Source organism: Oncorhynchus mykiss, chromosome 3 (assembly GCF_013265735.2).
Source record: "Oncorhynchus mykiss isolate Arlee chromosome 3, USDA_OmykA_1.1, whole genome shotgun sequence".
Classification (NCBI taxonomy): Eukaryota; Metazoa; Chordata; class Actinopteri; order Salmoniformes; family Salmonidae; genus Oncorhynchus; species Oncorhynchus mykiss.
In genome coordinates, this window is record NC_048567.1 from 30,386,271 (window position 1) to 30,412,723 (window position 26,453).

Consider the following 26,453-nt stretch of genomic DNA (forward strand, 5'->3'; position numbering starts at 1 on the left):
CAGTCCTAGTACTGTTGGGACACACGGGCCTTAGCAGAAAGTAGGAGATAAACACTCCAGTTGGGGGAATAAGACGGATACGGCTATCTCTGTGTATGAGATAGAACATGTGTATGACTTTGTGTGTAAAAGCTTAGCACAGAAAGGAGACTGATAACCCTTGAGTGTGTGTGTGTGTGTGTGTGTGTGTGTGTGTGTGTGTGTCTGTGTGTGTGTGTGTGTGTGTGTGTGGGTGGTGAGTGTGTGTGTGTGTGTGTGTGCGTGCGTGCGTGCGTGTTGAGGGTGGGTAGTCTGAGGGTGCAAGACTGGAAACCATCCTAGACTTCAGCTGATTCATATTTTATCCTCTCTTTTGGCTCATGGGAATGGTGTAATTTGAGAGAGACGCACGCAATGAGAGCACAGGTGATACAAGCGGGATAGATTTATGATGTCTGATTATGAACACCTTATACAGTGTCTCTCTCTTGTCACACGCTCTCTGTTATGTACATGCATGCCCACTCCAGCCAGGTCACTCCAGATCCAAGGCGATATATGACATTCGTCCAGGTCCCCAGGATGTCGGGAGATGCCTTCAAAACCATCCACTAGGGGCAATGGTGAGAACTATTATCATCAAGTAGGCTTGCGGCTTGCTAGCGAGCGCCGAGGGTCGCGTGTTCAATCACAGTACTAGGCACTCATTTGTAACAATATCCCAAACCTTAACCCTTACCTTAACCATCGGAATTAATGACAATAATAACAAAAAAACGATTCCTACCCATTTTCGTGATATCCAATTGGTAGTTACAGTCCCATCGCTGCAACTCCCCTAACCCGAACGACGCTGGGTCAGTTGTGCGCCCATCATGGGTCTCCCGGTTGCGGCCGGCTGAGACACAGCCCGGGTATCGAACCAGGATCTGTAGTGACGCAGCTAGCGCTGCGATGCGGTGCCTTAAACTGCTGCGCCACTCGGGAGGCCCCTTAATGCCTGAACTTAACCGTTGAAATTTGACATTTATCCCTCCCCCCCAAGGAAAAACGTTAATTACTGAAGACAAACTGTGTCACACACACACACACACACACACACACACACACACAGCTAAACCTAACCTTTAACCTTAATCCCAAACCCTAACCTTAATGGTACGATGATAACTCCCTCTCTTCCCACCAACCTTCAGGCAGTCAGCACAGCAGTTCTAAGGGAAGTGATGGAATGTACATGCAAATGACCAAAGCATTCAAATTCACAAAATGCCAAACAGGCATTAATGTGAAAACAATAGCGTTTTCCCTTTGAAATGACACAATTATATTCCCACTGTCTCTATCTCACAGATATAATACCACACTGTCTGTCTTTATTGACCAATTTCAACATGTTCTCTCGTTCCTTCTCTACGCCTCCCCTCAGATTTATCCTAGCACGGGCCAATTCAGGTTAAATGTCTTACTCGTTAGGAGTCTCCTGCCTCTGCCAGTTACCCAGAGTGCCATAAGCAGCATGTGTTTCCTTACAGCGATCACATCTCTCCCAGACCAGATCTCACCAATAATGACACTGCATGGATCTCCACTCTCCAGCTGTATCTGTATCATTCAAAATATGTTGGAAATGGCACTCTATTCCCTATTCAGTGCTCTACTTTTGACCAGGTCCCATAGAGGTCTGATCAAAAGTAGTACACTATGTAGGGCATAGGATGCCATTTGGGACGCAGCTCTAGTTACATAGGGTTACTCACTTGGAGGGCTTCCATGTTGAGACTTACCACACTAAACAACCTTTTCTCGAGTTTTCTCAGGCAAGAGGTTTGTAAAGGCAGTGTTGTGAGTGAGGCTAGGTCTTTAGGACGGGGACTCTGCTCATTTAAAAAATAAAGTGGATCGTCATTCCTGCAGCGTCGCGTCATCACCCTCTGACTGGGCCACCGCACACACTATCCCTTTGCCTTGGAGCACCACCCATGGAGGAACACTGTGTACTTGGTGGTGAGGCCCGTGGGGTGGGGGTATGATGAGAGGGAAAAGTCATGTAAATGTGGTCGTTCTTTTGTTTTGAAACGAGCTGAACTTGGGGCGGATTGGCTCTTTGGGGAGGTGTGGCGTTGTTTGGTAAGAGTCGAATGCTTTTGGTGACGCCTTTTACAGCTTGGGACTTGGTGTGCCGAGGCACTTTACGAGTTTGGAACGTCCACAGTCAAGGGAAGGAAGGGAGGACGGGGGAGGACAGGGGGGTTCTGTTCTCAGCATTGGGCCAACATTGGATCCTCGGAGAAAGCACATATCTTTCTACATTTCTCTCTCTACCCTGCCAGGGTTGGATCGACGGGGGGGGGGGGTGCCAAAGGCATAAGGAGGGGGAGTGGATGGGGAAGTAAAGAGGGAAGAGTGGGAGGCCTGCTTCTGTTGCTCTCTCTATAGAGCAACAACTATCCAGCTAACTGACTGGGTGCACAATGAGTTAAAAGGCAGCCGTCCACAACTAGGCCTATATTCCAACGTAGCAACAATTAAAAAGAGACACTGAGAATGCTAGTCCTTTCGGTGGAGTTGTATTGTGCCCAATAAAAGCTGGATGTGGATTTGGTTGGTCCCCATGGTAAAGGGCTTTATTTTCATCCCAAACCAAATATTTATCCTTCCTTCTTGGCTTGTGTTCGCTCACCAAAAGGCTTTTGTTTGGGAGGATTTGGTGAATGTAGATGTGTGTGTGTGTGTGTGTGTGTGTGTGTGTGTGTGTGTGTGTGTGTGCGTGTACGTGAATGTGAAGGTGTTAAGACAACTCATCGCGCTGATATATACGGAGTCCTGTCTAATTTCATTTTTTTTTGCCTGTTTGTGGTTATTGTTGCATTGTATGCAGTTCAGAAAATGTATGCACATTGGTAGCCGTCTCGTTTGTCTGTAGGCGATGAGTCTCAGTGGGAGTGGCTCCGATATGAGCAACGATGTCCTTCAAGTCGATTTCAAGCTCCACATCAGGCTCCCTTCTGCGTCACATGCACAGAATACAACGGGTGTAGACTTTACCGTGAAATGCCTACGTACAATCCCTTTTGCTTGGGCCTGGGTTGGTCTGGGAGCTATTCATTTGGATAGGTACGGAGTGAAGCCCGTCTGTTCCCATTCGTTCTCGAACATGAAAAATAAGACATTTTATTCGTCGAACACCTTTTCATCACATGGATAAATCACAAAGGCTCATGAAGCAGCTGGTAACATATTGCTACTGTGTTCAATGAAAGGCTGCCGGTGCTTGGGAGTAACTTTGTCTGTCTATGAGTGAGTCGGTGAGCTTGAGTCTGGGGATACATGCGTGACACTGTACATGTGTGTCTGCTTGGGTGCATGTCAATGTGTATTATGCAGTGGATGGCTGCTGAAGGCAGGACGGGCTCTTAGTAATTGCCGGAACTGCACAAATGGAATGGCATCAAACACATAGAAACCATGTGTTTTGATATCTTTCCACTTATTCCGCTCCAGCCATTACCGCGAGCCCGTCCTCCCCAATTAAGGTGCCACCAACCTCCTGTGGTATTATGTATATGTGTGCACATACTGTATACCTTTGTGTGTGTGTGTGTGTGTGTGTGTGTGTGTGTGTGTGTGTGTGTGTGTGTGTGTGTGTGTGTGTGTGTGTGTGTGTGTGTGTGCGTGTGCGTGTGTGAGAGGGCTCGCATGCGTCTGCGTGGCTGATGAGCTCAGTGGGAGTTTGGTTCCCGGGGGAACGGCTTCTCATTAATAATTCAGACGATGCTCATTATCAAGGCAGTACAGATTTCTCCCTGATTTCACCTTAATTGCAGGCAGCCTGCTCCACTCAGGCAAGGCAGCAATCCCAGTCCTAGCACAGCCCTCATATTCACTCTGCCTTCAGTAAACCTGGGTTTAAATACTATTTGAAATCTTTCAAATACTTTGAGCGTTTGAGCTAGTCTGTGTTGAGTGCCAGAGGGGCGATGTTTGGGGTTTTGAAGTCCTGATACTATTCTATCGGTTCCATTGTGTCAGGCAAGCTCAGTCAAGCCCAGCTAAAGTATTTGAAATGATTTGAACCTAGGTTTGACTCTCTGCCTCCAGGATTCACCCCAACTCTCTCCCGTTCTCCTCCTTCCTTCATACGGCCACAGCAATGTTGCCTTCTGTATTGCACTGTACACCTCCCCGTACTGTGCACGGGATGTCACAAACCTACTATTTGTACTCACTTACAGATCAGATGAGCAGTTGCTACAGTCGGCCTAGTATCTCGCTACAGCAATGTTTGTGGAATGTCATGTATTGTTATGGTTGCTATAGTGATAAAGGCCTACGGTGTGTTGCTGTTTAGAACGCTGGCGTTGTTTTATGTAAGGCAGCTCGACCATGTGACTTCCGTTTGAGGCTTTTCCCAGTCTTTATTGTTGTTATGATAAAACTGTCTTGATATTCATTGTACAGTGTGCTGAAATTGGGTTTTTATGTAATGCAACACCATCATGTACATAATGCAGTCACTGATGGTTTTCCGTTCCGTCTTTTGTCCTTCTTAATGACCGTGTGGTGCGGAATCCCCATTGAGAACGCAGAATAATGGTTGCGAACCTGTCATATTTGCGTATAAATAATCAACCATTTGCTGACATGAGCATGGTGTTACTTTATACCTTTTTTAAAAAAAGTTTATATTTTATTTAAAAAAAAGAGATACTGTACACTGGAAGCCATATCTCTCTCAGCGCCGCAAACAAATATCGTCACACAAAATCTAGGTGCTCATTATATCGTATATCATAACACAATATGCAGCGATGGATGAGGGCGAGAAAACGAGAGGGAGGGACGGTGAGGAATGTGGAAGAGCGAGGAGGGGAGAGAGGGAGAGAATAGAGGCTGGGTGGGTGACACTCTATCTTTGGCCAGTTTGAGGTGGCGTGTCCCCGTATACCTGGGCCATCTGTCGGTGTGTGTGTGTCCGTGAGAGAGTGTATGTCTGGGCCTTCTATCAGTGTATCTAAGGTTCCCGCAGCCACATGGCTCAACGGGGAACCACCCTAAAGGGGATCACAAAGGGAAATGTAGTTGCCGTTGACAGAACCTTGACATATCGTTGTCTGGTTGATATGAGAGTGAGGAGGAGACCAGGGCTGAGAACAGTTATAGTGTCTGCTTGTTATGCTCATGGTTACTGGCTATTCATGTACACCTGTATGTAGCCCACTTCTGCCCATGCAGTTGATGGATTTGGCTGTTGGTGGTCAGCTGCGTCACCCCAGGTACAAGTTGCTTCCAGCAACAGGTCTAGGATCAGCTTACCCTTCCCTAATCCCAACTTTATGCACCTGGGGGGAAGGGCACAAATCTGATCCTGGATCAGTATCTAAGCCCAACTTCAACCTACGGTACTACAGTTGCCAAAATCCCCAAATGTTTTCAAAGTTCACTGTTTTTTCAGAAATCCTCTTTGAAGGACTTCTGGAATCGGTAGGGAATGAGCTCTGAAGGAATTCTCCAACCTGGAATTCTTCACAAAAAAACAGTGCATTTTAGGGAATTCTCCAACCCTAGTAGGGACTGTAGCAGCAGGGATGGTGAGGGAGGTTAGCGGTGGCCAGCAGGCCGGCTGGACATCAGGGGCTGAAATTTGACTGTCCTAACTGGATTTGTGTGTCAGTGGGGATGAATGTAAGGTCAGGATGCGGGGTCTAGTGTTTAGTATTCTGACTGTGTGAGGAGGGCTGAACTCAGAGCCAGCAGATAGCCCGGAATGAACCCAGCACGTATGTCTCCCTCAGTTTCAGTCTCTCTACATGCGTCTCTCTCTGCTTCTGTCTCTCTCTCTTACTCTTTTTCTCTCTCCCTCTCTCTTTTGCTCTCTCTTTGTATCTTGGGCTTTTTTTCTCTCTCTGTTTCCAACTCCCTGTGTTTCTCTCTCTAGCTTTTTTCTCCCGCTCTCCTCTTCTGACTCCGTTTCCCTCGTATATTGGGCTTTCCTTCTCTCACACACCCACTTCCTGTCACTCAATCCATTCACTTCTCTCCTCTCTTGCTCTATTTCACACTTTCAGTCACTTTCATTCCTCCTCGCCAAAGTACCCCTTTTACCACTCATTTCCCCATCCCTCGCTCATTTATTCCCTCTCCTTTCATCCTCTTTTGATGTCCTGTTTCATCTCTCCTTCTTTCTCTCCTTCAGTCATTATTTTATTACTACAACTAACATGATAAACGCCTCGTTTTTCTTCTCGGTAAATGCCAGTCTTAGAGTTGTGTCTGTCTGACGTCTTCCATTGTGAGTCCGCGGCCTATAGTTGCTATAGTCGCCTGTGACCACATCCAGTCTGATGTATCCGGGAAATAACCATAAAGTGTTCTTTGGCGGTCCCTGTAAGAGAACCTTTATGGTTCTACTAAAGAAGAACCTTTGGTAAAAAGGATTCTACGTGGACCCCAAAAAGGATTTTCCTACAGGGACAGCTGTATAACCTTTTACGGTTCTATCTTTTTAGTAAGAGTGTACCAGAGAGCTTCAAGGATTGTTCCAGACTGAGGTCTTGGCAGGACTTGACAGCTACACCTACCATAAAGATTTTTGACAATGGGGTGCATCTCAGTAGTTTGTCTCCTTCTCTCGTCCCCTTCATTCGGTGGACACATTGAAGCAGATTTAAACTGTTTGATCTCTCCTATCCTTTGTTTTTTCCGTCAGTACATACAAAAGGAGAGAAGGCTAGGAGAAGATGCTACTTCGGACTAATATACCCGGTATGTCAGACAATGCTACTTGAGTCTATTGAGACACGCCCCATGCGTAGAGGTAAGACGCTCAGTCATGTTGCTAACCTAACCTCTCCTTAGCTGTGTCCTGAGGCAGTGAGAGTATGGTAAAGGTCACTGCTTGTTCCGTGTTGTCCTCCTTTCCCTTGTTCTCTCCATTGCCTTGCAGAGGACAGGGAAGAGGGGATAGATAGGTCAGGGTTGGCATATGGATCCATGATCTTTTGTCATTTGGGAGAGGATTCAGAAGAGAGAGAGAGAACAGACGTGTGTGTGTGAGAGACAGAGAAGGAGAGGGAGATGAGGATGAGTGGATTAGAGCTTCCAAGCAGGACTGGAAGCCAGACTTGGCTGCACTTCAGCTACTCTGCGCACTTCAGCTCAAGTGTGCGTCCATTAGTGCACTCCCACTGCACTCAGAAATGCATACAGTCAGACACACACACACAGTTTTGTATTGCTATCCTTGTGGGGACCAAAGAATTGCTTCCCATCTAAAATCCTATTTTCCCTAACCCTAAATCTAACCTTAACCTTACCATAAGCTTAACCTTAACCCTATGTCTAACCTTAACCCCAAACCCCTAACCGTAAACCTAACCGTAACCCCTAAACCTAATTTGAATCCTAACCGGCACAATGTCCCCACTTGTCTGAATTGTCCTTGTTTTACTATCCTTATGAGGACTTATGGTACCCACAAGGATAGTTAAGCAAACACTCATACACACATATACACACACACACACACAAGCACACATCCACAAAATCACATATTCACTGTAAAATTCACACAGTATATAGCCTACTTTCGTGCAAATAAAAAAACCACAGGCACACAAAGACCCGTCTTCCCTACACATATACCTCATTTCACTCAAGTTCTACTCTGGTCTAGACTCACTGGTCTAGACTCAGTCACTGTATGTCACAGTTACTGTAAAACACACACACACACACACACACACACACACACACACACACACACACACACACACACACACACACACACACACACACGCACAACCTCTCTTATCCCACCAGATTGCTCAGTGCTTCCTGACAAAATAAATAATTAAATGAGAGCAATAACAGCTTCCGAAAAAAGATCCCTCAATTAGAACAGAATGGGTGAATGGGGTGAGGCGGGGGCTGTGTGTGTGGGGGAGTGGTATTTCGGGAACTCAGACACACACTATTACATAAGGGAGACCGTGACCCAAGAAGGTTTTATGCAGTTGTGCGACGTTAATTTGTCCCCCCCTTAGCAATCAGCTTAGCAAAAGTATTTTCTAAAATCCTTACAAGTGATCCATGCAGACGGACCAACTGGGGAGGCAAATAAATCAGTGGTGTAGAAGAGAGGTGTGTGTGTGTGTGTGTGTGTGTGTCTGAATGTTATGAATGTACGTTTGTCATAAGGGAGAGGTTTTTTGGTTGTGTTACTCGTGTGTGTGTGTCAATCGGGAGAGCAGGCTAGGATGGTGGCTGGTGGGATGAACTCGTAGGTGGGAAGGTGGGACCTAGAAGGCCTGAGTGACACGCTGACAAGAGAATGGGGAAAGGGGGGTGATCAGATGCCGGCACTCTCGGGCAAAAGAGGGGAAGTGAGGGGGGGATTGACAGCTGAAACATGGTTGAGCGCTTGCAGTGTTGACAGATGTGTGTGTGTGTGTGTATGTTTGGAGGGGAGTGTGTGCAGTCTCAATGTGATTGCCTGTCTTTTGTACATGAGGCGTCTAGGCTGCTTCATCTAACCACCTTTTCACACTCCCTCGCTAGCCACTCTTATCATTCCATCTTTGTCTCAGTCATCCCTCAAATACACTGTTCAGTCTTGTAGCCTACTTGCCGAAACTCTCTGTCCTCTATCCACCCAGCCCAATTTGCACCTGTGCAGTCACGTGGTTCCCCAAGCAGCGAGTGGGCGTACATGCGTCTAATTTTCTGTCTGCATGTCATCTGAGGCTTGAGTCTGTTTCAGAACGCTATTGGCATCAGGCCAGATTGCATCACTTAGCCTCACTATGCTCCCGTGTTAGCGGGGCTAATGCTGGGCTACGCTAGGCAGCTCTGTGCCGGTCTCGCAAATGTTTCATAGGGACAAATGCAGCATCTCATCATCTGTTTGGGTGTTAAAATGCTAACACTACCACCAACAGATGTACGCTAAGAAATTATTCAACCTGCTAAGCAAGCAAGCCACCATTGCATGGGGGACAATTGGTCCCGGGTAGTGTTCATTATGACATGCTACGGAAAATGTTTCCAAACATTTTGCAACAGAAAACGTAAATGAGTGTTTCTTGTTGTAGAACTCCATGTAGTCCTTACCTGTTTCAGACTATTTTCATCCTTTTGGTACCTAATGAACATGACCCAACTATGTACAAGGATACAGGCAAATGTTTACCATTATCCTAGTAAATGTCATCCATGTTGTTTTCAACATTTAGCGTCGGGCAGCTCTGCACTGGGCATAGCCCCAGAGCGAAGGAAGGAGAACATTGGGAAAACAGTTGAGGAATGAAAGAGTGCGTAGTAGAGACGTGTGTGTGTGTGTGTGTGTGTGTGTGTGTGTGTGTGTGTGTGTGTGTGTGCGCGTGCGTGTGTGTCCGTGTGTCAGTCTGTGTCTACGCATGTGTCTGAAGACATAGAGCAGTAGCTACGTAGCGCCGTGGACCAGAGTGCAGGAAAGTGACACTGATGGAGAAAGAGGGAAAGAGAGGAAATGAACGCGAAGGCTACAGGGTTGGAGAACATGGGGAGATTGGAACGAGGGAAGAAAAAAATGACGTGCAAGCAATCAGGAGAAAGTGGGAGCGATAGATTTGGAGCAAGGGAGAGATACAAAGCGATAATGAAGATGAAGTGAATGAACGGTGTGAATGAGGAGGAAAGAGATGTGGAGGGAAGGGGGAGTGGAGGGGGAGAGAGAGAGAGTGACAGAGGAGATAAGGGGGGGGGGGCTGAGTCTGCTTTTACGGTGGGGTGATTACGTGACTGAGAGGAGAGTGCAGCGCCATGTATAATGCTCTCAAGACGGACATTAAGACGCGCTGCCCGACTCAGTCTCTCTCTGCCTTCTTTCTCTCCTGCGTTCCGTTCCTTCTTTCTCTCTTTCTCCGTCTCTGCTAATGATCCACGCGTCTTGCCACACAGCCGGGCTGAGTGATACCCACTGACAGTACCACTCAGGCGGAAACTCTGCAGGCCCCTTCTCGGAGAAGCGGCGACACACACACACACACACACACACACACACACACACACACACACACATACACATACACACACACATACATACAAGCACATTCAACAGTACTAAAAGACATAATGGTGCTTTCATCCCTCTGTAGAGGAGCCAATACAATATATATCCTGTATGCCTTATAGCGACCCGTGTATGACTGTAGTCTGACTCTATAATCCCCATTGGCCTATGCGGTCACCCCGCCACACTCCCCTACACAGCCCCGTATGCCCTCGGGCAGTATGACCCCATACATCCTACTACATCCCCTTACAATCCTGCACAGCCCCATACATATGTCTCAGTGCAGCATAAGCCCATACAGCCCTGTACACCTCCTGTGAACCAGGTCTCATTTTCCTGCCCTAATCCGGCCTGCCTCGTGCAATCCCATACATCTTTACCCAGACCCATAGATAGACCGTACGTCCCTACCCAGACCCATAGATAGACCATACTTCCCTACCCAGACCCATAAATAGACCGTACGTTCCCGTGCAGCATGACCCCATTCATCCATACAGTCTCATACAGCCCCATACAATCTAACATAGACCTATTGAACCCTTATGAACCAGGTCTCATTTCCCCGCTCGAACTGTAATCCGGTAGGCCCGCCAGACATAACTGCTGCCGAGAGGGAGAGGTTAGGTCAAGAATTAGGTCATAGGCCCAATAGGAGCCCACTCCTCCAATTAGCGAGTGGATTAAGCAGTGGAGTGTGTGCATCTGCGTCAGCACGCTGGCAGCTCCAGCCGTTCCTAATCCAGACACGGCCTCTATGGTAACAGAGGGTCCTGGGAAGACGAAGTAACCCACATTTCTCATTCTTCTGCTCACTAATCCCCTCTCGACTTCACAAACAAAAAAGGTGATACATTCAGGTGCTGCCGATTGCGTCTCGTACACTTTGAGTTGAGGAGAATGCTAGGGTGAGTTAAGGTTCCAATAGTAGTTGAAGTGGTCCTACTTTCAAAACGTTCCTGCACGGTTCACAGTCAATAAGTAGCCTCGAAAATCCACTGAATTGAAATGTTTTCACTTTTGCTTTACCTTTTCCATTTATTTTGTCTCCTCTCAATGAATCGGGGATTGTGCATAAACTTGTGCATAAACTTCTCAGCGACCCGTGCGACCCGTGTCTTCAATGTGGGGGTATACCCCAAATCTATTACCCATTTGGTTTTACGAATCCAATCAACAAGGCCGAAATAGTGCATTGGTTTTCTAGTGAGAGACTCTCTTGAAGTAACACTGCATCACTTTCAGATACTCTCGGGCTACCTGTGGTCTGGCCTGTGTGGTTTTCTTTACAGCCCTACAGCTGATACATTCTATATGAAACATTTCTATGTTTACATTCTATATGAGGCATTTCTATGTAAGGGTTTTGGAGACAACATTCAGACTACTGCAGTTGCATAAAAAAAAAAAGAATGTACCCCCTTTTCGTGGTATTCAATTGTTAGTAGTTACTATCTTGTCTCATCGCTACAACTCCCGTACGGGCTTGGGAGAGACGAAGGTCCTTCGAAACACAACCCAACCAAGCCGCACTGCTTCTTAACACCCGGAAGCCAACCCGGAAGCCAGCCGCACCAATGTGTCGGAGGAAACACCGTGCACCTGGCGACCTTGGTTAGCGCGCACTGCACCCTGCCCGCCACAGGAGTCGCTGAGACAAGGATATCCCTACCGGCCTCACCCGGACAATTGTGCGTCACCCCACAGACCTCGCGGCCGGCTGCGACAGAGCCTGAGTCCGAACCCAGAGTCTCTGGTGGCACAGCTGCGATGCAGTGCCCTAGACCACTGCGCCACCCGGGAGGCCCAGACTATTGCAGTTTTAATGTTGGTAGGTTATTTATACGTTTGCCTGCATGTACAGTATGTTCATTTTGACATGAACGCTGTGTGCATTCATTAAAGCATAAATGTGTAGTTTGGTGTAGTGCCCTTAAATAGCCCTAGAACTGAAACTCCAGTGTACAGTATAGCTCTGAGGGGTTGTGTGGGTAAGAGGGTTATCAGTCAGCACGCACCAACAGGAAGAGCGCAAGGTAGATGGATGAGAGAGCGGTGGAGAGACATAGATGGAGAGACAGAGAAAGGAAGGAAACAGGGAGAGACAAAGAGAGGAAGGAAACGGGGAGAGACAGAGAGAGGAAGGAAACAGGGAGAGACAGAGAGAGGAAGGAAACAGAGGGAGAGACAGAGAATGAGAAATGGAGAGGGAGAAAGAAAGATTGAGGGAACAAGAAGAGGAATAGTGGGGATAGTCGTAATGAAGTTTTCAGGAGCCTCTTAAAAGGTCACGGCATGTCTCTACATCCCCCACCAATACCGCACTCCCCCCCATCGCTATCTATCCCGCCATCAGCCCCCCCCCCATCTGTGTCCATTAGCCATTCATGAACCCACTCATAGCCACTCATTAGGGAGGGAAGGGGTTTGAAGCGATTGCATTCAGAGGAGAGGAGTCTGTGACCGGAGCATACTGATTAATATTTCAGCGTCTCCCGTCGAGGAGCTGAGAGCAAGTTTTTCCCCGCTTATGTTGTAGAGTAGTGCGTTTCTCTCTCTCTCTCTCTCTCTCTCTCTCTCTCTCTCTCTCTCTCTCTCTCTCTCTCTCTCTCTCTCTCTCTGTTGTAAAGTAGTGCGTTTTTCTCTCTCTCTCTCTGTGGTTGGCTGCTCTCCCATTCTCTCTCCCACGCGAGTAAGAGATTGAGAGAACGACCCCCCCCCCCCCCTCCCCTCTTGTTTTCCTCTCATACACTCACAGACAAATGTACAGACACACACCACCAGACCCTAACTCAAACTGACTTAATTGGGCTCTTTTTGTTTCGGGAAATGGAGGCAGAAGGCAGAGGAGGAGGGGTGAAATCCCTCCCATTCCACTTTTCCTCCTAACTCAGAGGGGTATCTCTCCTTCTCTCATTAGTCTAGACAGTGAGACAAGTTACCCCAGCAGACAGGGTGTTCTGTGCCCTTCACCACCGCCACCCCCCATTGAGAATCAAACTAGGCAATAAAGCTCCTCATTCATACAGTAGGTTGGCACTTCCAATCTTGAGGGTCAAGCAACCATAGAACTAGAATCCATTTCATTTCCATGGAAGCAACATGGTTCATACATTTTTCACTACGAAAGGCACTCTTACTGTATGTGTATGCACTTCAGTGTTAAAGGCAAGGTACCTTGACCTATGAACTCAGCATTATCACTTCGCTATATCACTCTCTGTACTCCGTTTAAGCAATCTCGGAGGCCTCTCTTGAGGGATGAGTAAGTCCTGAATGAGCACTCTCTTACTCTATAGTATGGGCTTCTGTTTTTGTGAAGGAATGCTGCTATGGTATGTTTCCTTGAGTATGTTGTGTGGTAGGTTCCCATTGAGCCGTTGTACTGTATGGTTGGATATACAGCTTAGCTGTATGTGAAGTAGAAATCATTCATTGTTTGTTCATTCTCATGGACTGAATTTTCAGGAAGTGGATGGAATGGGCTCACTGGACATTTCCTTTCGTGGGATAGCCGGAGGCAAAGTTCATTCATGTTCATGAGTTGCGTTGGGTGATTGGTTGAGCCTTCTTGGGTGTGTGATGTCACACAGATGCGCTGCAGAGCTGTCTGTTTAGCTTGGTCACCGGCCTAAGCAGTAAGCACTGAATGACTTGGGAAACCCAACTTCATTAATTGTGAAATAAATTGAAGACTCACCCATCTATTTTAGTTTCACTGTCTTGTCATTCACAAAAACAAGTCCACTAATTGTTATTTTTACCTTTACACAAACTGTCTGCTGCTTGATATGAGCAAGTTGACCCAAATCTATCAAAGAATAGGAAATCCACGATTAGTTGGCGAGCTAGCTAGCTAGCTACCTTTCAGTAATTTCGCTATCCTCCTAAATGCAGTGGTCAGTGGATAAACTAACTATGAGATGAACATATTTAGGTGAAAACGAACTAGTAGCCAGTTGTTGTTGTCCATGGTGGAAGCATATCTAACCGGCTGTCTCCTGAAGCCTATGTGACCTGTCTATGTGCCCGGTGAACTCCCGAGTCTGGACGCAGTCTAGCTAATGTTAGCTAGTTTCATAAGAAAACGGCTGAGGTGAGTAGCTAACGAGCCCTCCTCGGCGGCAATGTTTTTGGGGTGTGGGAATATTAGATATAACGGTCAGTGAAGTTGGTGGTTACTACTGGTTTTAGATCCGAGGGGAGAGACATTGGCCGTCATTATTTTGTGTTTCGGTATGGGCTCGGAGTGATGTCACACAGAAGGCTCAACCAATCACCCGGCGGCTATCACTGGATGGCCATATTGGCTCAAAGAGACGGCGGTAACAATTCGTTTACATAAAGGAATGTCTCAAGATGGCTCCATGGTTAACAAACGCCGCCATAGTTAAGATCCCCCAACGTTCTCCATTCACACCAAAATTCAAGACCCTCTTTGATCCTCCTTTGTTCTCTTTTCCCTCGTTCCTTCTGTAGCTGCCTTTTCTTGACCTAAGATTCCACATATACACTTACCTTTTTCAATGTCATGTGTAGGCGTACATCATAGGTGGGTGTAGCTTTCTGCATCTCTGAATAAGTGTGTATAGCATGTGGTGTATATTGTTGAGGAGCAGTGGTTGGTGTGCTGCACAGGGCGTTTAATGAAGTTCCCCAACACCTCTCCCCTATTAGACGGGTGCCCTCTACCTCTCCCTACTTCACCCCCCCCCCCAACTCTCTCCTTAGCTGCCTTTCCCTCGGGGGATAGTTGGCAGGGAGCAGGCCGGCTGCTATGGCAACAAGGAGCCTCCCTCTCCCACAGGTCTCCTTAGCAACTAGTAGCTTGGCATTGCGGTAATGAGCGTGCCCACTGTGCCAGGCTCTTTGTGAGTGTGTGTGTGTGTGTGTGTGTGTGTGTGTGTGTGAGAGAGAGAGAGTGTGTGTGCGTCTATTTTGTTTGCCAGTACGTGAGAAGATGAACGTGTGAGGGAGAAGCTGTGTATTATTGCGTGACTGATGCATGTGACATACGTGTAGACATGCCTGAGTTTCGGTCTTCACATCATCTGCACCTCACAAGTCATGATGGATACCCTACTGTGTGTGTGTGCGTGTGTGCGTGCCTGCCTGCTTAAGATGCATCCGTGCATGTCTGCGTGCGTGTCTTTCTGAATCTTTGGACGCTTCCATCTGATTGCGATGATCATTAGTCTCTGCGCTATGAAATTGCAAGCAATTAAAAGGGGACTATTCTATGAATTTTGCATGCCATAAGGCAACCGCTGCCGAATGAGTTCCCTGCTCTGCTGATATGAAATGAAAGCCCGAGAAATGATGTTTATTAAAGTCTGATCAGAGGTGTGTGCTGACCTTTAGAATGCGGGAAATTAGATTGTTATTATTATGAAGGAGATTATGTTGTAGAGTGAGAGGAGGAGAGAATCGCATCCGCATTGATTCCATTGTTGCATCATCTGTTTCTTTGTGGCAGAGGGTGGTTTCAATATAATCAAATCCACACTCCGCCTGTGGGCCGTTAAAAGACCTGACTCAAGCACACGCACGCACACACACACACACACACACACACACACACACACACACACACACACACACACACACACACACACACACACACACACACACACACACACACAGAGTATACACACACACACACACACACACACACACACACACACACAGAGTACACACACACACACACACACACACACACACACACACACACACATACAAACAAAAAGCTGTAAAAGCCTCTCTCTAGAAACGTGCATGACAGCATGATGGCAGGCCCGGTGGAAAATGTGCGTCTGATGGATCCCCAGACTTTAGTCGAAGTGTGAGCTGTGAGCAGGCCCCACAGGTGGCCCAACCACTACACCTGTTTTGTGAACCCTCACAGGGGAAAGCGAAGCCGAACTCCCATAGCCCCTGTGGAAAACCATACCCTCTTGCACGTGCCCACCTTGTGCCCTCCCTGGCTCAGGTTTTACCCACGTTTGGCGTGGGCGTCAGACGTGATTACGAGCCCAGGCGGAGGCTTTCGTCGCGTGGGTGTCATAGATGTCGTGTCCCCCTCACGCGGACCAACTGGAAAGCCGCCAAGACCGCCCTGGCATGCCGTGGTGGATTTTCCGATCCCCTATCCTGGTCTCAGATGGTCTGCTAATCTGTTAGAGGCTATTTTTAGCCGCCAAAGCTCGTGCAGCCCTTGATCCACAGTTCCACACCCGACCGCTAACCATCCCCCTTGGTGCTTATAGAAGTATACAGGCAGTGATTTGCCAGGGACTGGCTGCAATTAGAACACAGCCAAGCAGGAATCCCCCATCAATTCCATTACACCATCTCCCCACAGACTTCCTGACTGTGGGCACCATGGCACATGGCAGCTCAAACTCTCAATTGACTTTCCCTCTTTCCCCTTTGGAATGGCACTGAGGGGTGTGTGGGATGATATAGCAATTCTGAAATTGATTTGCATTGTCGTAAGAGGGGGAACATGCCTTAGTAAGGCTCTAATGGCAATGGTTCTCCAGGCTATGTCTTAGGTACAGATAGTAGCCAATGGTCTGCAATGTAGCTCAGCCTGGTTCCTAACCTCGGTTTCTGACAGGGCTTGCCGTGACTACACAACTAGACCTACTTGATAATTCCGTGACTATGGACATACATTGGACCATGGCAATGAGGATGGCATTATACATGACAACTTTTTTTTGTCATTCAGCCGACGATCTTCTCCAGAGCGACAGGAGCAATTAGGGTTAAGTGCCTTGCTCAAGGGCACATCACCAGATTTTTCACCTAGGCCTTTTGGTTACTGGCCCAACGCTCTTAACCGTAAGGCTACCAGCCGCCCCTATGGCATGTGGCGGCTAAGTTGGTTTCTCTCCTAGTAAGAGGTCTTCGTTTTTTGAATCGTTCCAATTTGGGCACAGTCCAGGAATCAGGCTTGTCCATCTGCCCATCTGTCTCTCCTTAAAGTAGGCTCTCCTCCTCTAAAGGGATTTGAATTGTCGTCTGACTTTGGGCTTCCTTCGCAGGCAACAAGATCTGTGTTCCTGTCTGTACCTGTGCCACTTGGGATAGCGTGCTGTATCTGCTTTGTTCCGTATAGAGCCATATTTTATCTACCATTAGGCCCTTCCGTCCCCTTGAAGCCCTCCCATCCCTCCACTCCACCCCACCCCTGCAGACAGAGAAGGCTGAATGCACCAACCCCCCGATTCCCATTAATCTATGCGCCTCTAAATTCTTTATTTCCCTTCAAAGGGGGACAAGCCGAGCTGTGACATCAATCACGGGAAGCGAATATTTAGCCAGTGCTAATTTCCATCAATAGCCTGGAGACAGGCTTAGCTGACAAAACTCATTCCTTTGCCTGAACAAAACTGCTTGTGTTTGAGCCTCCACCCCCCCCCCCCCCCCCCCCCCCCCCCCCCTTCTGCAGAGGCACAAACAGGCATCACAATAAACACAGCCAGAGCCTCTCCTGGTCCCCCTTGATTTGTGCTTATCTAATGAATGGTGTGCTATGAAGAGATACCCATAGACAGCAGAGGAGCATAATGGCTGCTTTCTGTATGAAATGGGATTGATAAACACCGAATGAGTACATGGCGAATGGCGGTAAACAGCTTCCAGACAGACGCTCGTCTTTGCAGAACGAACATGCCAGTCATCCAACCCTTTTAAGTTATTTGAACCGGGTGAGTGGTTTCTTTTGGCGTTCCCATGCGAACCCTCTTGTCTTTGGGCTCGTCACTCGGTTCTATTTGAATGAGTACACCCTCTCTACACAAGACGGGCCCTGTACAGTTTGACCTGTTTCTTCTATCCCCTCTTGTGAGTATGTGGGGGGTAGAGGGGCCCCATTTTGAGGGCAGCCCATTGTGTGGCTCGGAGGGTTCTCACACACTGGGCTCTATACTATACCTACCATTCCCACCCCCTTACCCCCCTCTATCCCAGCTGCCCGCCTTGCCAGTCAAGCCAACCCAGACGGTCTATTGCCCCACCACCCCGCTCACCACAGTCTTAATGGCAGATTGCTACCCTGGGAGTGGCGGCACAGGGGACACACATTGGCATTGCGCCAGGCTGGGCAACTGGGCGCGTTCACCCTACTCACACTAACTCACACGGGGGTTCCCTCGAGCAAGAGCATTGGAAAGGAGCCATAATCACCTTCACAAGGAGAGTCCAATAGAATATCTTCCTACAGACAGGCAGACCTTGATGTGTCTAAAGCCAAGCCTTAGCATTGAAGGCTATTAAGTTGAATCGATTCTCCAAGTCGAACTGCCTACTCCAGATTCCAAAAATCAAACTCAGTGGGTGTGTGGAGGGAGGACTGAGCAGGAATCAATGTGAATGGCCAGAACGCTGAGGGGCAAATTAAAGGGTTTGAAAGAGAATTATTTACCATGACCAGGGCCCGTTTTGTTTTTGTTCATTCTCGGAACATGAACAAAAGCTCGGTCGATCCAAAACAGGAAGTCTTGTAGTCTCTATTGGATTGACTTTGAACAAGTACCCCTGTCTTGGAAAAAGGAAAAATCCCTTTCTGCTGCTCTGAGGCCACCTGTGTCGGAAAGAGAGTGAACGTGTCCGATTTGAGCGGGTTAATGGGTCTTAAACTTAATCTGCGGGCAAAGAGGCTGTGGTAGAGTGGCTTGGTACAGAGCGAATGAAGAAGACGTAAGTCAGGTATCAGGATCGTGGGCTCTAATGAGAGTTGATCTCAAGCCGATTGTCTCTCTGGGGCCATCGGAGTGCCACACCATAGAAATAGAATTACTAGAAAGGGCAATTCCCATTCAAGTCAATGTTACTTATGTGAAGGGTGAACCGGCTGCCGTATTGAATGTAGCCATGAGTGTGCTGGGAACTTGATGTGGTCTGAGGGGCTTTACCATTCTAGTAATTATATTTATATGTGCTACACAGTCTTCCACGGGCTACAATTGTTCTATAAATCGGACAGATGCCCTTTTCACAAATAACAGTGCAAGGCTACTGAAAACCCGTTGTTGTTTAAAAACCCACTGTGATATATACATTTCCATAGAAGTTTGATTTGACAACAGCAAGTCTGTTTACTTAAGTCGGATGGGATCAGGCAATACATTTGTGTCTTAGCCTTCCACAATATGTATTGTATCAATGGGCCTGATTTCAATAGGAGATCGGACCAAGGGTTGGAATGTGTGTTCCGTGTCATTGTGTGTTTTTGTGTGCTTCCCTTCATTTGTCTGGTCCTGAAAGCCAGGGGGCTGAAGAAACATTTTATGAATATTTAATAGAGAATAATGTTTTCAATTTTATTCTGTTGTAAGCCTGTGGGGAGAAGTATGGAAAAAACCACCCTCAAGGACAAACTCAGAGTGAGGCATTCCGCTTAGCTCTGTCAGATAGGAAATTGAAAGGGTGGTTGTATTTACATGGCCTTGTAGATCATGGCCTTTCTTCTCATTGTCTTACATGGACAGGTTGCTTAACAAAGGAATCTCCGTAGTCTGCCCCCTCATCCTCCTCCTCCCATTGGATCATACGATGCACACGATGACCTGACAGTGGACGGTGTGAGACGCCCAGCTGGGAGTGCCCCTGAATCAACTCCAGGATTAGCTCGGGATTGTCTGGGATTACTCAGGATGGAGCGGGATTAGCACCGGCTGCCTGCGACTGCCTGTTTTAGGGGTGTGAGTGAGTGGGGCATGGGCCGGCCATATTTCCCCTGACTCAGGCCGAGATTGGGCGAGAGGCCAGGGCTAGGCTACACCAACACAGGGAGGGACACCTGTAACCTGGCAGGGCTATTCTCAGTCCCTAAACCCACACCCAAACAGGATGACTACTACTGAGAAACCCCGGGTTTGAAAACAAAACAGAAAGGCTGGCAGACAGGAAGCAAACAGCTAGCTGACTACGCCATCATGGCCAACTTACCCACGCGATGGCTGTGTCCCAAATGGCACCGCAGTCCCTATATAGTGCTCCACTTTTGAACAGAGCCCTATGGCCCCTGGTCAAAAGTAGTGCATTATATAGAGCATAGGGAGCCAGTTGGGCACACAGCCAATCCCTTAAATCTCTCTTAAGCAGGTGGATTCAGGATTCATCAGATAAAGAGGGCATGGGGATGATGTTCAAATCCCTCTCCCAAGTCTATTGCGGGGGACTTTTTTTTGATCCTACATGCTACGTTGGGAACAGATCAGATATCATACGCGGTAGCGGCTTCAACCGGTCTGGTCCCATTGAAGGAGGTTCATTTTCATTCGGCCTTCAATCAACCTGTCATCTAACCTGATGGAGAGCATTTGTCATGATCTGGTGTGGGAGAGACAGGTATACCTTTTTTACACTAGCGGACCGGACTTTGCTGAGCCAAGCTGTTTGAGCTGGTTGGGTATCCTCCATAGTTGCTTGAACTGTGCCGAAAAGATCCATGTGAAAAGAAAATATGTGAGCCAACACAGTACAGTTCCGGTCGGCACGGTAGTGTGAAAAGGGTAGTAGTCGGCGCAGGCACGTAGTCGCCCGCCCCTAACCGCCGACCGGGCATCCCCGACGGACTGGCATGGCCCAGATGCAAGAAACACTGCTTTGAGTTAGAGAGAGAGCTGCAGCATCAAACAACCATCTCCCCAATCCCCCCCCCCCCCCCCGCCGCTACCCTTACTCTGCCTCCCTGCTCTACCCACCACAATATCATATACTCCCTCTCCTGCACGTTTACCAACAGTTGCCATGGTTACCCGATGCTCGAGGTGTCACAGCGAGACAACCGAAGGGAGGCATTCACAGATCACCTGCATTCAGTCAGTCGCCGCTTTTCAGTTGGTGCTCCACAATTTGATTTGTGTGTACTCAGACTGTGCCATTCGCCCGTGAATACAAATGATGTGCGACACAATGGACGTTGTACCTCAATCTGAAACAATGGAATATAGTACTATAGTGCCAATGTAAGGCTTAGCCACACTATGTGCTTTGGTTTCATTTTGCCGTTCAAGTTTCAGAATAACGCCTACAGCAAAAGCAGAACAGAACAACTATTGTCAGTCAATATTTATCAGTGTTCACTTGGCCTTCACTTGGCCTTGAAGAAAAAGTCTAATACACCTACAAATTGTTTTTGGAATGAGAAAGTGAATGAACAGAGTCATCTATTGAGAGTTTGTCACGGAATTTGAGTGTTCCAAAAAAGAAATGTGGGGAAAGAAATGGACAGAAAATGTGAAATCTTTCTCTCAGCGGTAAATAATGACTGCAGTATATTAACAAACACAGGAGACGTGGAGAGAGGGAGGAAAGAGGATGAAACGAAAGGAGAGAAGCAACAAGTTTGCAGACCGCTTAGAGAAGAGGAGGCTATAAAGATAGAGAGCGGTGATAAAAGAGAGAGATAAAAGGGTAGAGAGAGAGAGAGAGAGAGAGAGGGGGGAGAGAGAGGGGGGGGGGAGAGAGAGAGGAGAAGGTGGAGAGAAAGAGACGGTTATAGTGAGACAGAATGAGAATAAGGCGATAGAGAGAGTCTGTGTGGGTAGGAGGTGGTTGGTGGGCTCCATCCGTTATCCCTGGTAGCTCCTAGCTCAATCTCCCGATCCATCTTCACATGGTTGGTGCTGGGCCAGAGTGGCAGCCACATCAAACACAATCCCCAGCCAGGCACATCGAACCAGGGATTAGTTTACATCTACCAGGCAGAGGAGAAGAAGTGGTGAGGAAAGAGACAGAGGGAAGGAGGGAGGAATACCCTCCACTTCACATGAGATAAAGTGGACGTAGTGTCTTCAGTTCAGACAATCTTTGGCACTCTCACCTGATAGATTGTACAAAGACTCTGGCTCACTCCAGTTTAGACTACAGAGTGAAGAATAGATTTTCACGAGTCCTACTGTTTGGTAAAGGCACAAGTAGCTAGTTTGTAGACGCCATGATGGTGAATAGGCAGGAGAGTTACAGAGAGACTGGGTCACTTTGTAGACTACTGAGGGGTATACCACGAAGCATGATCAATGAGTTAGCCAGCTAACCTAATCATTCTGAAAAAAACGTAAAACATTTTTTGAAAGATAACCTTGAAATGTACATGGTCTAAGTTGACTCGACAACCAGAAACACATATTTTAGTTTCGATGTCTTAATGACGCAGAAATGGGTAGCTATTATCGGGTTGCTTATCAAAGTTAGCTGGCTAACTCATTTATCCGGCTTTGTAGTATACCCCTGTGGACTACCTACTCGGCAATTGATTTATGGGCCCATTTTTTTCTAAAGTGATCTATCTGGATTTCGCCTATCGGATAGGATTAAATTGATAAAAACAGAATGGACTATTAATTGACTCTACGCATTTAATCATATCCGGTAGTTGAAATTCGGACAGATAACTTCAAGACAAACTGGGCCCTGGTGTCTACGGTTTAGAAGGCCGACAAGGTACTAGCAAGTCTTTTGTGGCCCCAGGATGGGGAGTGTAGAGCGGCTCTATGAGCATAAACACAAACTGTCTGGTACGTATTGATCAGCGAAGCTCTTCTTGGAAGGGGAATCCACACACTCCCCAGTGGCATCAATGTGTGTGAGATAAACCTTTAAACAGTCATCAGTATGGAGCAGCAGGCTTGGGATCAGATTGGCAGGTTGCACGTCGTCAAAGTCGCTGGCACTCTAGTTTCCTCTCCGACAGACAGTTGTTTCATATGAACAGGGGTCATATGCATACTTGATTCAGCTGATGTCTACAGGTGAGGAGTTCTGGGACACGCACAAAGGCGGCCAGTACTCGTAGGCCTGAAAGTCACACGCTGTCCTCACCCAGAGCTAAAGTGTGACGTTAGTTGGCAGCGGTGGGATCCAGTGTGTTAAACGGTGAAAATGCTTACCGTACATAATATGATAAACAATGTAACGTGCCCTCTAAATCAATCTCTCTCTCTCTCTCGCCCCCTCTCTCACTCTCTCTCTCTCACCCCCTCTCTCGCTGTCTCTTGCCCCCCTCTCTCTCTCTCGCCCCCCCCCCCCCCTCTCTCTATATATATATATCTCTATCTATGTCTGCAGAACTCCATCCGACACAACCTGTCCCTCCACACGCGCTTCATCCGGGTGCAGAACGAAGGCACGGGTAAGTCCTCCTGGTGGATGCTCAACCCTGAGGGGGGCAAGATGGGCAAGGCCCCTCGCCGGCGAACCGTCTCCATGGACAACAGCACCAAGTACCTGAAGAGCAAGGGCCGGGTCAGCCGCAAGAGGGTGGGCAGGCCGGGGATTGGTTCTGGGGCTCAAGTGGGGCTCCAGGCTTCCCCTGAGCAGGGTAGCCCACCGGGGAAGGTTCTCCCAGGCAACATAGGGGGAGCTGGGGGTGTGGAAGGAGAGTTTGACGCCTGGACGGAGCTCCACTCCCGGGCTAGTTCGTCTACTTCGACCCTGAGCGGGCGCCTCTCGCCCATCCTGGCCGAGGTCGAGCTGGAGGAGTCAGAGGAAGGCGGGCTCTCCTGCTCGGCCTCGCCCCACCTCTACCCCTCCCCCTCATCCAGCGCACGTTCCCCGGCCATGGGGGCTGCGGGAGGCCACTGTCCACCTGTGGAGCAATTGCCCCAGCTGGCTAATCTCACGGGGGCGATCAGCCTGGAGGAGAGGCTCCTGGAGGAAGGCTACCACCATCATCATCCTCACCCAGCGGCAGGCCACAAACTTCCCCCGGTCTATCATTACAACCCTGGGGTTAAAGGTCAGGGGACGTACTGCGGCACAGTCTACAGCCAGGCTGGGATGGGCATGCTGCACCACCACTCACCCATGCAGACCATCCAGGAGAATAAGCCTGCTAGCTTCGGCGGCACCATGCGGGCCTACTCAGGGACCAACGCCCTGCAGAGCCTGCTGACAGGAGGCCCCGGAGTTCCACAGCAGTACTGTGCCAAGGACATAATACTGGGCCAGGAGAGAGATGACCACCCCATGATGGGGCCCTCCACGAACGGAGTGAGCTCCACCCGTCACAGCCATCACTCCGGACACAACGGACATGCAGCACACAGTCACAATGGCAGCCACACAAACCACAACTCGGCTCACAGCCACAACGGCCACAACGGTACTCAGAGTCGTAACCTCAACCCTGTGACCAACCACAACCACAACTCTCCTCATCTTGGCCACAACCTCAGTCAGAACCACAGCAACCACACAACGCACACACCGACTCAAGCCCCAGCCCCAGCCCTGGCCCCACGCATCAGCAGTGGCCACCTCCAGCCCTACAGCCACAAAGCCCCCTATCTTTACAGCCCCCCGTCCCACGCCCACCTCCCCGCTTCCACCACCCTGCCACCCAACCCGGCCGGCATGCTGGGGATGCCTCAGGACTCCTGCCACCTGGCCACCGCCCCCCACCCCTCGCACCCCTGCCACAACACTTACCCCAGCCCTCAACACCAAGGAATGGGCAGTGGACTGTACCACCACCAACGGGGCATGGTGGGAGGTGGCACAGGAGGCAGCTACCATGGTAGCTCATACCACCAGCCTCACCCCCACGAGAGACTACCAGCTGATCTGGACCTGGATATCTTCCACGGGAGCTTGGACTGCGACGTGGAGTCCATCCTCCTCCACGATATCATGGACTCCGGAGAGGAAATGGACTTCAACTTTGACAGCTCCTTGGCCCAGGGGGTGGGGATGGGGATGGGGATGGGCGTGGGGGTGGGGGTGGGCATGAGTGGACTGGCAGGTCCTCAGCAAGCCCACAACAACCAGAGCTGGGTGCCCGGCTGAGATGTTTCCCGGAGTGCTTCCGGGCAGGCCTCAGAAAAGACTCCACTACCCAGAGTGCTGCAGGCCAGCCCTCACCGCCCCTCAGATAGACAGACTCCACCCCCTCCCCACTAACATGTTGGGGAGCACTGTGCTTGACTGTGTCATTCCTGGACTGAAAACAGAGGAGATGGGACAAACACTGTCACTCACTTCCCATACCTTTCTATGTTGTGTTATAAAAAGCCCCTGTCCCTCCCTGCCCGGACTCCCTCTGGATATTGTAGCTCATGTCACATTGGTTTTTCTCACATCAGCTGTATACTGTGATGACAATCTCAACTGTGTTGTTTCCCAACCTTGTTCCTTTCTCATCTACTATCATGAGACCTGAACTCACCAAGCACTTTAAAAAAAAGTGGGTCAGACTCCACAGCTCACTCACAAACAGACCTGGGTTCAAATACTATTCAAAATCCTTTCCATCACTTTATCTGGGCTTGATTGAGTTTGCCTGGTGCAATGGAACCAATAGAATTGTCGCAAAAGTGCAAACCCCGCCTATCTTGCGCTCCAGGCAGACTACAGCAAAAGCTGAACGGATTTTAAATATCTCAAATGGTATTTGGACCCAGGACTGCTCACGTAGAAGACAAATTCATGCAGAGTTTGGCTGTTTGCAAGGCGGGTACGGTATTTGACATATCATTTTGCTGAACAAATAAAGAAAGTGCAAGAATCAGAATCTGTAGTTACATTTGTGGGAAAGATGTATAATGGGGGTTGCTATGCTGCTACGTTTACTGCCAGTGGGAAGCAGGGAAAATGTCAGCAAAGATTTCTGATTGATTGCTTATTTGGTCTCTTTGTCGTTGGCTCGTATTAGTCAAATTCTACATTTTGGGAAAGACTCTTACAACAACCTGTGCCTCCTCACTGACCTAATTGAAAACTATAATCTGGTGCTTTACTTCACTGTGCAAGTCAAAATGTATGTTATATTAGTCAGTTGCATTCTGTCATTATGTCAATTGATTTAATCTTCGGAATATTCAGAAGAGAACATTTGAAATGGCGTATCACCTTGCCTCAACCAGGGTTTATTTTTTCTTTGTGGCGCCAGCTTTTTTTCTTTAGCTTTTTTCATTTTCTTTTTTTGCCCCTCTCTCTCTCCTTTCTTTAACCTCTCTCTCTCCTTTCTTTAACTCCTCTCTCTCTCTCTCTCTCTCTCTCCTTTCTTTAACCTCTCTCTCTCTCCTTTCTTTAATCTCTCTCTCTCTCTCTCTCTCCTTTCTTTAACCTCTCTCTCTCTCCTTTCTTTAACCTCTCTCTCTCTCTCTCCTTTCTTTAACCTCTCTCTCTCTCCTTTCTTTAACCTCTCTCTCTCTCTCCTTTCTTTAACCTCTCTCTCTCTCTCCTTTCTTTAACCTCTCTCTCGCTCTCTCTCCTTTCTTTAACCTCTCTCTCTCTCTCCTTTCTTTAACCTCTCTCTCTCTCCTTTCTTTAACCTCTCTCTCTCTCTCCTTTCTTTAACCTCTCTCTCTCTCTCCTTTCTTTAACCTCTCTCTCTCCTTTCTTGAACCTCTCGCTCTCTCTCCTTTCTTTAACCTCTCTCTCTCTCTCCTTTCTTTAACCTCTATCT

General features: G+C 48.3%; 1 protein-coding gene across 1 annotated transcript in view; it reads left to right on the forward strand.

Moving 5' to 3' along the window:
- LOC110504017 (forkhead box protein O3-like) overlaps positions 1-26,036 on the forward strand; it is a 36,732-nt gene extending 10,696 nt beyond the window's left edge. The window contains exon 2 of the mRNA XM_036973797.1: positions 23,114-26,036. Within this exon, the coding sequence (XP_036829692.1) occupies positions 23,114-24,832 (1,719 nt within the window). The 3' untranslated portion in view covers positions 24,833-26,036. The remainder of the gene's footprint in view (positions 1-23,113) is intronic.
- Positions 26,037-26,453: the final 417 nt, after the last annotated feature.